The sequence below is a fragment of the Euleptes europaea genome, chromosome 18 (genome assembly GCF_029931775.1).
Source record: "Euleptes europaea isolate rEulEur1 chromosome 18, rEulEur1.hap1, whole genome shotgun sequence".
Taxonomy (NCBI): domain Eukaryota; kingdom Metazoa; phylum Chordata; class Lepidosauria; order Squamata; family Sphaerodactylidae; genus Euleptes; species Euleptes europaea.
The window spans coordinates 12808187-12820752 of record NC_079329.1 but is presented as its reverse complement, the minus strand read 5'-3'; the positions used below and the strand labels follow the sequence as shown (position 1 = coordinate 12820752).

Genomic DNA, 12566 nt, shown 5'->3' with positions numbered 1-12566 from the left:
CTTTCTTTCTTTCTTTCTTTCTTTCTTTCTTTCTTTCTTCCTTCCTTCCTTCCTTCCTTCCTTCCTTCCTTCCTTCCTTCCTTCGGGTGGCCAGGTCCCTCTTGGCCACCGGCGGGAGGTTTTTGGGGCAGAGCCCAAGTAGGGCGGGGTTTGGGGAGGGACTTCAATGCCATAGTGTCCAATTGTCAAAGCAGCTATTTTCTCCAGGGGAACTGATCTCTATTGGCTGGAGATCAGTTGTAATAGCAGGAGATCTCCAGCTAGTACCTGGAGGCTGGCAACCCTAGGACTAGATAACCCTGGTGGTCCCTTCCAACTCTATGATTCTATGATGTCATTGTGTTGCCAATGATTTTTTTTTTAGAATTCACTCAAAACTATGATTTAATCATAGATTTTGGGGGTGAATCCTAGAGCTTCGTTCTGACATGACGTTTTCACTTCTGATTCTGTGCCAAAGAGCTTGTCCCAGCCCCTCAAATTCTCTCTCCGGGGTGCCAGCTGGCAACCCTAATTAGAACCAGTGTTATCAGTACCTCTGATAGAGATGTATAACTTAGCATGGTTTTCAGTAATATGACCACAGCGTTCAAGGAGGGATGAATCTGGTCTGGTCGAATCTTTATCAGTCCATTGTTACCGGAGGATTACCAGTTCCTTGTGCAGCGGCAGCTCTACTTCTGTTTTGCTATAAGGGGTTGCTAAATCCCCAACCGTTGGAGCATTATCTCTCGCCTGCGAGCGCAGGGTCTCTGGATTGCTACGGGTTGTTATCAGAACATCGTTTCCGGTTCCCTTTGAGATCTACCACTCATCACATGAGAACTCTCTCGTCACATCAAGAAAGTTACAGAAAACACGGAGTCTCTTTCCCCTAATTAGCAGTCGGTAGCTGTTAGCGCATGACAGCTCCCTCGTTCCTTGTTCTTGCGAGAATTATATTAGCTCGCAGAACGCTCGTTACTCATTCTTTGCCTCCTTGCTGATTCCTAGGATCACGTCTGCTCTATACACATACATCCAGTTTATACCAGCCTTAACTCCCGTGGCTTCCCGCAAAGAGCCGAACCACATATGACATTAGGAATCCGTGATCAGATCCCCTGACATGTAATTTAGCTGCAAAACGCAGCTGTTTGTGAGCCCCGGTATTGATTCGGGCTGGAGTGCCGGGGAAAGCAAAAGCTCCCTCTCCCCCTACACCGTTCTCCTGATCAAACCTCAACCCCCTAGGCAGCTTTAAGCCTTGATTGGGAAGGGAGAAGGCAAATGCCCCTATGGTGCCTCCTTCCTCTCTATTATGGCTCAAAAGCCATTGGGGGGGCATTTTTGACTGAGGAAACCAGCATGAACAGAGTTCAAACTCCGTTTCCTAGTGCTGTGGCCCTGATCCATATCTCAGGCCTTGTGGCTGTTTTTTGGAGTCTAAATTGCACGTGCCCTGACCTGGATGGCCCTGGCTAGCCCTGTCTTGTCAGTTCTCAGAAGCTAAGCTGGGTCAGCCCGGGTTAGTACTTGGATGGGTGATCTCCAAAGAAATCCAGGGTTGCAATGCAGAGGCAGGCAATGGCAAACCACCTTTGTTTGTCTCTTGCCTTGAAAAGAAGAAGTTGGTTTTTATTTGCTGACTTTCTCTACCACTTAAGGAAGAATCAAACCGGCTTACAAACACCTTCCATTCCCCTCCCCACCACAGACACCCTGTGAGGTAGGTGGGGCTGAGAAAGCTCTAAAAGAGCTGTGACTAGCCCAAGGTCACCCAGCTGGCTTCATGTGTAGGAGTGGGGAAACCAACCTGGTTCACCAGATTAGCGTCTGCCGTCCATGTGGACGAGTGGGGAATCAAACCCGGCTCTCCAGATTAGAATCCACCGCTCCTAACCACCGCTCCTAACTACTACACCACACTGCCTCTACAGGTTCACCATAAGTCAACTGTGACTTGACAGTACCCTCCACCACCACCAAATTGTACACGGGGAGAAAGGAATCCTGGGAATTATAGTTTGCAGAGGCTGCTGACTCCAGGATGAGAATGTAAGACTGTAGTGTAGATAACCTAATCTCATCAGAGCATGGAAGATAAGCAGGGGCAGCCAGAGTTAGTATTTGAATGGGGAAGACCAATAAGGATGACTGGGGTTGCTATGCAGAGAAAGGCAATGGCAAACCACCTCTGCTTATTTCTTGCCTTGACAACCCTCTGTACCATCTGTACCATGTGGGGTTGCCACGAATCGTTTGCAACTAAACAGTACAGTTATTATGATGCCCTGACCTGGATGGGCATGGCTAGCATGATCTTGTCAGATCTTGGAAGTTAAGCAGGGTCAGTACTTAGAATCATAGAGATGGAAGGGAGCACCAGGTTTATCTAGTCAAACCCCCTACACAATGCAGGAAATTCACAACTACCTCCTCCCCGCACCCCCAGCGAGCTAACATGGTGTAGTGGTTAAGAGCGGTGGTTTGGAGGGGTGGAGTCTGATCTGGAGAACCGAGTTTGATTCCCCACTCCTCCATATGAGCGGCCGAGGCTAATCTGGTGAACTAGATTTGTTTCCCCACTCCTACACACGAAGCCAGCTGGGTGACCTTGGTCTAGACACACACTCTCAGCCCCACCTACCTCACAGGGTGTCTGTTGTGGGGAGGGGAAGGGAAGGTGATTGTAAGCCGGTTTGATTCTCCCTTAAGTGGCAGAGAAAGTAGGCATATAAAAACCAACTCTTCTTCTTCTGCTTCTTCTTCCCCAGAAGATGGCAAAAACAACAACAAAAACCCTCCAGGATCCTTGCCCAATCTGGCCTGAATGGGAGACTTGGACCTACTTGGATGGGATACCATCAAGGTAGTCCAGGATTGCTACATAGAGGAAGGCAATGCCAAACCACCTTCATCTCTTACCTTAAAAACCCTACAAAGTTACCATCCGCCCGCTTCAAAGTTACATCTCGTCTTGCCCCACGTCCGGGCCCTGCCATCACACAACCACAGCATAGAGAAATGTTACTCCAGCCTCATGCTGGGTGGATGACCTATGAGGTCCCTTTGTGCTCCGTAGTGCACTAGGGGGGAAAATATTTTTAGCACGTGGACCTTTATTCATCTAGCCCTGGGAGAAATAGCTCTTCCAGCTGGGCGAGCAGGAAGGGTCCAGCAGCCAGATGCCACCCGTTTGCCACTGCGGAAACCAGCCGAGGGCAACGACTGGCCATGTGCTCATAAGAGAAGAGACCCCAGCTGAGACTCTGGAGCCAGGGGCTTCTTAGAAGGGGAGAGAGATCTGGTGAGTCTGAATAGGAGCGTGGAGTCCGTAGTCTCGGCGGACCGATTTGTAAGTGAGAACGGTGTTAAGCAGGCAGCGGGAACCACAGGATCATGTAACGCACTGAGGCCAAGCACTGTCTAGGTCCAAACTGCTGCCTCAAAAGGAGACTCCCGGAAGTCCAATTCCCAATATTATAGAGTGGAATAACAAACTTTCTGAGTTTGCACTGATGGCCAGATTAACGCAACCGATTAATGTGAAATCAATAGACCAATTTGTGTTGAAATGGCAGCCTTTTTATGATTACTAGTCATTAAAAAGGTAAAGGTCCCCTGTGCAAGCGCCAGGTCATTCCTGACCCATGGGGTGACGTCACACCCCGATGTTTCCTAGGCAGACTTTGTTTACGGGGTGGTTTGCCAGTGCCTTCCCCAGTCATCTTCCCTTTACCCCCAGCAAGCTGGGTCCTCATTTTACCGACCTTGGAAGGATGGGAGGCTGAGTCAACCTTGAGCCGGCTACCTGAAACCAGCTTCCGTCGGGATCGAACTCAGGTCATCACCAGAGCTTGGACTGCAGGACTGCAGCTTACCACTCTGCGCCACGGGGCTCCTGTCCCAAAACGAGACTCCCAGAATTCCAATACAATTCCCAATATTATAGAGTGGAATAACAAACTTTCCGAGTTTGCACTGATGGCCAGATTAACGCAATTGATTAATATGAAATCAATAGATGAATCTGTGTTGAAATGGCAGCCTTTTTATGATTACTATTCACCTGTCAAAAAATAACTCAATAAATAAGAAATCAACAGTCTATTATAAAACAACGTGTAGTAACATTTAAGAGGTTTAAGTGCTTTAGATAAACTATAGAAGTTATGGTACTAGATTTTCTTAGTTTAGCTTATGTGGAGGTTTAGGGGATGAAATATTCTTTTTCTTCAGTGAATCTTAAGACGTTTTAATGTTTAGAATAAAAGGTAAAGGTCCCCTGTGCAAGCACCGGGTCATTCCTGACCCATGGGGTGACGTCACATCCTGACATTTTCTAGGCGGACTTTGTTTATGGGGTGACTTGCCAGCGCCTTCCCCAGTCTTCTTCCCTTTAGGACGATGTTTAGGATGAATGACAGAAATTATGGCAATACTTTTTTCTTTAAGCCTAGACTTTACCAAGGCTCGGAGGATGAAAAATGTTTTACTTTTGTTTCCCCTCTCCTTCTTTTTTTCTTTTCTGTATCCCCCTTATATAAAATAAATAAATAAATAAATAAATAAATAAAGCAAAAAGGAGACTCTGAATAGAATGCCAAACTGTGGGATAGCAATTCAGAGGGAGCCCTTCACCGATCAAATCCCACAAGTAGAATGTTTATACCATTACTACCTCTCTTCCTTCTCAGACACAATGGCCTTTTATGCAGGGACGCTTTCCCGCGGTCACCCTCGCCGACTGCTTTGGGGCTTCTTTTAAGTTATGCATGCCTTTTCCGCCTGTCAAAGGTCACCTTGATCTCCCCGCGCGTTTTGCCCACATTTTCCAGATTCTGGCTAAAACAGCATCTGGAAAACACGGGCAAAATGCGTGGGGAGAGCGAGGCGACCTCTGATGGGCGGAAAAGGCATGCATAACTTAAAAGAAGCCCCGAAGCAGGTGGCGGGGGTGACTGTGGGGAAACGTCCCTGCATAAAAGGCCATTGTGTCTGAGAAGGAAGAGAGGTAGTAATGGTATAAACATTCTACTTGTGGAATTGTTTCTGCTACTCTCCTAGTTTAGCACGAGGTTTTTTTTTTCAATTACAACAGTACCAGCACCCTCTAAAACACCCATTTTCTCCAGGGCCCCTGATCTCTGTAGTGAGGAGATAAGCTGTAATTCCAGGGGATTCCCAGGTCGCACCTGGAGTCTGGCATCCCTAGCTGGTTTTGCTGTGCTAAACAGGAGTGATGTGCTGTATCAGAGGAGAGTTTCTTCCACCCCACCAGATTGCCAGGGTGGTGGCTGCTTTGGGGGAGTTATTGGTCCATCTAGCTCCATTTTGTTCACTCTGGCCAGGAAGAGAAAAAAAAAAACCTTTTCCTTGCCCCTCCTTCCAAGGAGATGCCTGGTGGTGAGCCAGGAACCTTCTGCATGCAACATGTGTGTTCTACCGCTGAGCCACGGCTCCTCCTAGAAGCGGAGCTCTTCCTTTTCTTCCTCTCTTCCTTCTGAATTCATCCAGGTGGACTGGAAGAATGTGTCTCTCCTCTGGCAGCGCTGCTGGGAAAGTGAGGATTTGCAAGAGAGCCGAGTGGGGCTGGGGGAGAAAACTCCGCAGCCCTTGTACCTAGGTTAGGCTTGCAAGACGGCAGCTGTGAGTGAGGATTTTGAGAAGTGATGGGGTGAAATCTAGTGGGTTAAAGGAGGGGTGGGATGGGAGCCAAGATTCCTCTGGGAGGAGAATGGTAGGTCACGGGTCCGCAGAGGGGTGGGACCAGAGCCAAAAACCCTTCCCCCCCACCAACCCTGTGCTTTTCATCCCCTCACTGTTGAGTGTGGGAATGGCCTCCCCTCTAATGAAAATCTTGATTATCCTGAGAATGGCACTGCTGCTCTTGTGAGGCTGTGAGAAGAGGAGGAGGGAGGTGGCTGACATAGAAATTAGATTTAGGGAGAAGGAAAAGGAAAGGACCTGTTGTGACTGAAAGAGGCAGAGCCTAGAGCGGTGGGGCAGAAGGCCTGTGAGAAAACTGGGTGGATACATGGAAAGGGTTGCCAACCTCCAGGTGGTGGCTGGAGATCTCCTGCTATTATAACTGATCTCCAGGTGATAGAGATCAGTTCATCTGGAGAAAATGGCAATTGGACTCTATGGCATTGAAGTCCCTCCCCTCTCCAAACCCTGCCCTACTCAGGCTCCGCCCCCAAAATCTCCAGGTGTTTCCCAACCTGGAGCTGGCAATCCTATACATGGGTGGATGGGAAGACTGTAGGGTTGCCAGCCTTCAAGTGGAGCCTGGAGATCTTCCGGAAGTACAACTGATCTCCAGAAAGAGACCAATACCCCTGGAGGAAATGGCAGCTCTGGAGGGTATTCCTCCCCTCCCCAAACCCCGCCCTCCCCAGGCGCCACCCACAAATCTCCAGGAATTTCCCAACCCAAAGGTGGCAACGCCAATGGAGAAGGTGAGGAATGTAGGGTTGCCAGCTCTGGGTTGGGAAATTTCTGGAGGTTTGGGGGCGGAGCCTGGGGAGGGCGGGGTTTGGGGAGGGGAGGGGTGGATGACTTTGGGTCTCTGTTTTGATTATGCATGCCGTTTCCGACCGTCAGAGGTCACCCTGCTCTCCCCTTGCGTTTCCCCACGTTTTGCCCGTGTTTTCAGGGGCCAGTTTTATCTCGAATTTGAAAACGTGGACCAAATGTGGAGAAAGGCAGCGGGAGACCCGGGTGAGCTCTGATGGTCGGAAACGGCATGCATAATCAAAACAAAGGCCCGAAGTCATCGGAAGAGTGACCATGAGGGAAGCGGCCATGCATAAAAGGGGAGGGACGCTTCTTCCAAAATGACACCTGCCATACATTACAAGAACTTGTATTTTTATAACATCAAAATCTTTTTTTAGGAAAACAAATCTGCTGCCTGCTGAATTGGGAATACCTTCTGAGTCAGTCAAAAGTTTTTAATTAAGTAAACTAATGATTAATTGATTTTTTACTGTTGTGGGTCTATTTTTATGCCGGTTAATTGAATTCAGTTGGGCTTAGATGGACTGAGGAGTGGACAGGATGGGATAAATGCAGGCAGAAAGGGGTTTATGTATTTATTTCAATTCATAATGGATCCCACCAGCACGGGAGGTAAATTCCTAAAAAAAACAGTACCTGCAACATCTCCCACAACCCTGCACAAATTGCTAAACCTTTGCATTTAATTTTAAAAGCTGGCTTTCATGTGTGAATTGGTCGTGTTCGAGTGGTTCAGGTGGACTGATAGGAACATTCTTGATATGGACAGGTTTGCCGGGTGGCGTTTTTTTGGTTTCTCTTGGGTTAATCCTTGTTCGTTTTGGTTGCAGCTGTTTCCTGCATGCTTGTGTCATTACCAGAAAGAGGATAATTACCCACCCGGCGTGCTTCGTAATTACAGTGCAGAAGCAAGCCAGGGGGTGGATGGGCAAACGCTCGCTGTCAGGATCCGACATCGGATAGATGGGCCAATCCAGGACAGTGGGGAGAGGACGGATGAGTTGGGGGCAGATACCAGGTCTCTCTTGTGCACCGTCCCTTCTACACGCCCTTGTTCCCTCTCAGTGCAAATCCCTTCCCAATCCCCGGCCAGCTGCCATAAGGAGCTTAGACATTTTGCTGGCTGTTGCTGCTCCCCCCAATGCATCTTTGTACGGTGCCCCCTGTTCCCTAACCTTGTTTTCTTCCCCCACTGGCGCTCCTTCTCCTGATGAGACTGTTCTTTTTTTACTCCACTGCATAGGGTTGCCAACCTGCAGGTACTAGCTGGAGATCTCCTGCTATTACAACTGATCTCCAGCCTATAGAGGTCAGTTCACCTGGAGAAAAATGGTCGCTTTGGCCATTGGAATCTATGGCATTGAAGTCCCTCCCCTCCCCAAACCCCGCCCTCCTCAGGCTCCGCCCCCAAAAGCCCCCGCAGGTACCGAAGAGGGACCTGGCAACCCTATACACTGCACCATCAGGATGGGCCATTCCTACCCCAGATTCTTCGGGTTACATCTGGGGATGGATATCTAGCGTGTCTCCAAACCCCACAGTCTACACGTGCCTGGGATTTCATCCACCTGAATTCATAGGTGCTCTATCCAGTCTGACTGTCCCTTTCTCTGGTAAATCACAGTCCCTGATTTTTGCTTTGGGAGATTGTTTGGTTAACATTTGGTGGTTTTAGGTTTTCTGGTGTTGTCATTCTTCATGGTCTTGTCAAGAGACAAGGAACATACACTTGGGAGTACCACGTTACAGAATCATAAAATCATAGAGTTGGATCTAGTCCAACCCCCTGCTCACTTGCAGGATCAGCCTAGAGTATCCCTGACAAGTGTTTGTCCCGCTTCTGCTTAAAGTCTGCCACCTCCCTAGGCAGCCGATTCCACTGCTGAACTAGGGGCCCAATCTGGATCAGGATTGCAGGGAGAGGAGACGAAGGGCTCCCCCCACCCAACATTGGGCAAAATTGAGTAACAAATAGCAGGGGTGTCAAACATGCGGCCCACGGGCCGGATCCGGCCTCTTGAAAGCTTTTATCTGGCCTGCAAGCCAGCTGAGGCAGCCACCCCCACCCCAGTCCTGATCTGTGCTGTCGAAGAATGGCCCGGCCCAACCAAGTGACATTTATGTCATATCTGGCCCTCATAACAAATTAGTTTGACACCCCTGACATATAGGGTTGCCAGCTCTAGATTGGGAAATACCTGGGGATTTTTGGGGTGGAGTCTGGGGAGCGACCTCAGCAGGGTATAATTCCATAGTCCAAAGCAGCCATTTTCTCCAGGGCAACTGATCTTGGTCGTCTGGACTGGAGATCAACTGTAATAGCAGGAGATCTCTAGGTGCCAACTTGGGGGCTGGCAACCCTACCCAGTAGGGTTGCTAACTCTGGGTTGGAAATTTCCTGGAGATTTGGGGGTAGAGCTTGGGGAAGATGGGGTTTGGAGAGGGGAGGGACCTCACAGCTGCCATCTTCTGCAAGGGAACTGATCTCTCTTTTGGGGCCAAATCAGTTATAATTCCACGAGCTCTCCAGGCCTCACCTTGGTGGTTGGCAACCTTAACCCCAAGACATGGTGGCAGGGTTTTCTACCACAGACTAAAATGAATACCTCTGAAATTTTGCAAATTGAAGCCACTGAGGAATTGAAACGTTGCTAACGAAGAGAAAATTGTGTTTCCATAGTATAGCTTCAAGTGGGGGAGAGGAATCACCTTTGGGACTTTTAAATCGGTGGAAGATAAATTGCTGCAGAGGAAACGAATGCAGCATTCTGCCGGTAATAAAGGGTCTTCAATAACAGCCCTTCCAGATCGCAAACACAGGAGGATCGTTGTGGTACACCCCTCCCCACTTCACCTTAACTGTGTTCAGTAGACTGAAAAATCCTTGTATTTGTACATGGGCAGGCTCTAGTGTACAAGCAATGGGGATCCTTGCAAAAATCAGACATCGCAATTGTGCCGAGAAGCCTACAACCAGAACGTGCAGAAGGGTTGTCCCAGCAATCAGCTAACAGCACGTAGGATTGGGGGCGGGGGAGAGGATCTCTGTTCCCCAAATGCATGTTCAGACTCCCTGCATGGGACGAGATTCGCAAAGGTATCCCTGGTAAGAGAATAGGGGTGTTATTAACATGTCTCTCTGTGAAATACTAGAGGATGTTCCCCTACTAAAGATGTAAGAAAAAAAGCACTCAGGCAAAATTCTACCTGGCAGCCCACTCAGAAATAAACTTGTCCCTCCCTTCCACTGTTCTGGCCAATGAATGCAAATGCGCTAAGATGACTGACAAGCATTAGAAAAGAGCAAGAGTCCAGTTGCACCTTGAAGACTAATCAAACTTATGGCAGGGTATGAGCTTTCGTGAGCCACAGCTCACTTCTTCAGATACAGCTAGAATGTGAGTCTATCTGCCCTTAAGTGAGTCTGTCTGTCCTTACTGCATTGTGCAGGGGGTTGGACTAGATGACCCTGGTAGTCCCTTCCAATTCAATGATTCTAAGTAGAGAAGAGTTAATTCAGACACCCAATGGCAATAGCATGTAAATGTCAATAGCAGCAACCCCTCTGCATATTACACCTAATCCAATCAATCAATCAATCAATTTAATTTATTACGGTCATTGACCAGAGAATACCTAATCCAATCACGCCTTCTATTGTCATTTACCTATTGATATCTACATGCTATTGACATTGGGTGTCTGAATTCACACTTCCCTTCTTAAGGATAGATGGACTCACATCCTAGCTGTATCTGAAGAAGTGAGCTGTGACTCAGGAAAGCTCCATAACCTGCCAGAAATTTTGTGAGTCTTTAAGGTGCTACTGGACTCTTGCTCTTTTCTGCTGCTATTGACAGACTAACACAGCTACCCATCGTGACAAGCGTTAGTCCCCTTTTACAACGGTGTAATATTTTTAATGTGTTTTATTGCCTTTTAATACAAGTGAATGTCTTTAAACATCTCAAGCTACCTGTATTAATTCTCTGGCTCTTCAGTCGTACTTCCTGGCCCCCTTGGTCTTCCTCACCACCAAATGCCTGCCTATGGGGTTAATATGTTCCCCCAGCAGGCAAATCGCACCCACTTAGCCTAGGGTTGCCAGGTCCCTCTTTGCCACCAGTGGGAGGTTTTGGGGCGGAGCCTGAGGAGGGCAGGGTTTGGGGAGGGGAGGGCCTTCAATGCCATAGAGTCCAATTGCCAAAGCGGCCATTTTTCTCCAGGGGAACTGATCTCTATTGGCTGGAGATCAGTTGTAATAGCAGGAGATCTCCAGCTAGTACCTGGAGGTTGGCAACCCTAACTTTGCCTAGGGTTTCCATGATCCCCTCGGCCACCAGTGGGAGAGTGGGGGAGATAGGGTTGCCAGATCCAGGATGGGAAACTCCTGGAGATTTTTGGATGAAGTGTGGGGAGGATAGGGACCTCAGTGGGGCAGAAGGCCACAGAGTCCACCCTCCAAAGCATCCATTTTCTCCAGAGGAATTGATCTTCGTAGTCTCGAAAGGAGCTGTAATTCCTGAGGATCTCCAGGTCCCACCTGGAAGTTGACATTTCTAGCTCTGCCCAGTCTTGGTCATAAATTGCTACAGGTGGCAAAAAAAGGGATTTATAAGGCAAAATCCTGACCATGTGGAATTTAAGTCCTCTTGGTTTGGAAGCAGGGCCGCAAAGTTTAGAGTTCCTGGATGCTGAGATGTCTCTTTCTATCTCTTCCCTTCGTTCCCTCCGAACAGTGCTGGGATTGGCATTGGTTTCTATGGAAACAGCGAGACCAACGATGGAGTGTACCAGGTCACCTATTCGCTGCTGAACGCCAACCACACGTTAAGCTCCATCGATACGCTGGTGAGTTGAGTGCATGTCCGTACAAGAGCATGCAGGGCTTGTTTGTACCCCTGAGATGGTATTTCTGAACTCACTTTAACCTGTGTCTATGCTCTTCTTACATATTCCAGACATGAATTAGGGGAGACAACAACCCCTGGCAAGATTAAGGGTCCTTGACTCCTATCTCTTTCCTCCTGGAATATGAATGTGGTCTGGGTCTAATGTGATGGTACTTGAGCCTAATAGCACATTATCAAGTCTTTGGGTTGTGATCAAGTCCACTATGATGAGAAATCAGAAGCAAGTTACAAATTCCCCATGGGGAACTCAGTTCCCAGGTAAACAGGGACCCATGAACACATGAAGCTGCCTTATACTGAACCAGACCCTTGGTCCATCAAAGTCAGTATTGTCTACTCAGACCGGCAGCGGCTCTCCAGGGTCTCAGGCAGAGAGGTCTTTCACATCACCTACCTGCCTAGTTCCTTTAACTGGAGATGCCGGGGACTGAACCTAGGAGAAAGGGGGAGAAAGAGGTAAAATATTAAAAAGCAGCCCTCCTGTTGCAAGTGGGGACTAAAATGAATGAAGACCATAGCAGTGCAGGGAAGATCAGTAGTTGTTTGGAACCTGAGCTTCATTTCTCCAAGTCCCTTCCTGGTCCTGCATGCAGGAAAAAAGGGGGGAAATTAAACATTTTATATAAATAAATAGCGGCATCCTCTTCTCCCTCCCCCCACGTGTTCCCATCCTGTTCACATAATTGCATAATTCATGGAAGAAAAATGCCTATTGTATTTGTGAAATTACATAAACAGATCATATCCTGGCCACGGCCGGGCAGCTTCGGGTGTTCCCACTCCACCCACCCCACAATACATGAGGCCTGAAAATGTATCTTTCAGAGATAGGGTTGCTAGGTCTCTCTTCGCTACCTGCAGGAGGTTTTTTTGGGGGGAGCCTAAGGAGGGTGGGGTTTGGGGAGGGGTGGGACTTCAGTGTCATAGAGTCCAATTGCCCAAGCAACCATTTTCTCCAGGTGAACTGATCTCTATCGGCAGGAGGTCAGTGGAAGTAGCGGGAGATCTCCGGCTAGCACCTGGCGGCTACAAACCAATTTCAACAAACCCTATGCTGTAATGAATGTAGTCAATAACCAAAAAACCAACACAAAGGCTCACACTGTTATTCAATACTATTCAATGCTTCTATTCACTATATAACTACAT

The 12566-nt window shown here is 48.3% G+C and overlaps 1 protein-coding gene across 1 annotated transcript in view; it reads left to right on the top strand.

Moving 5' to 3' along the window:
• The window catches only part of TTYH1 (tweety family member 1), a 61233-nt gene that overhangs the window by 27446 nt on the left and 21221 nt on the right, over nucleotides 1-12566 (top strand). The window contains exon 4 of the mRNA XM_056863650.1: nucleotides 11244-11355. Within this exon, the coding sequence (XP_056719628.1) occupies nucleotides 11244-11355 (112 nt within the window). The remainder of the gene's footprint in view (nucleotides 1-11243; nucleotides 11356-12566) is intronic.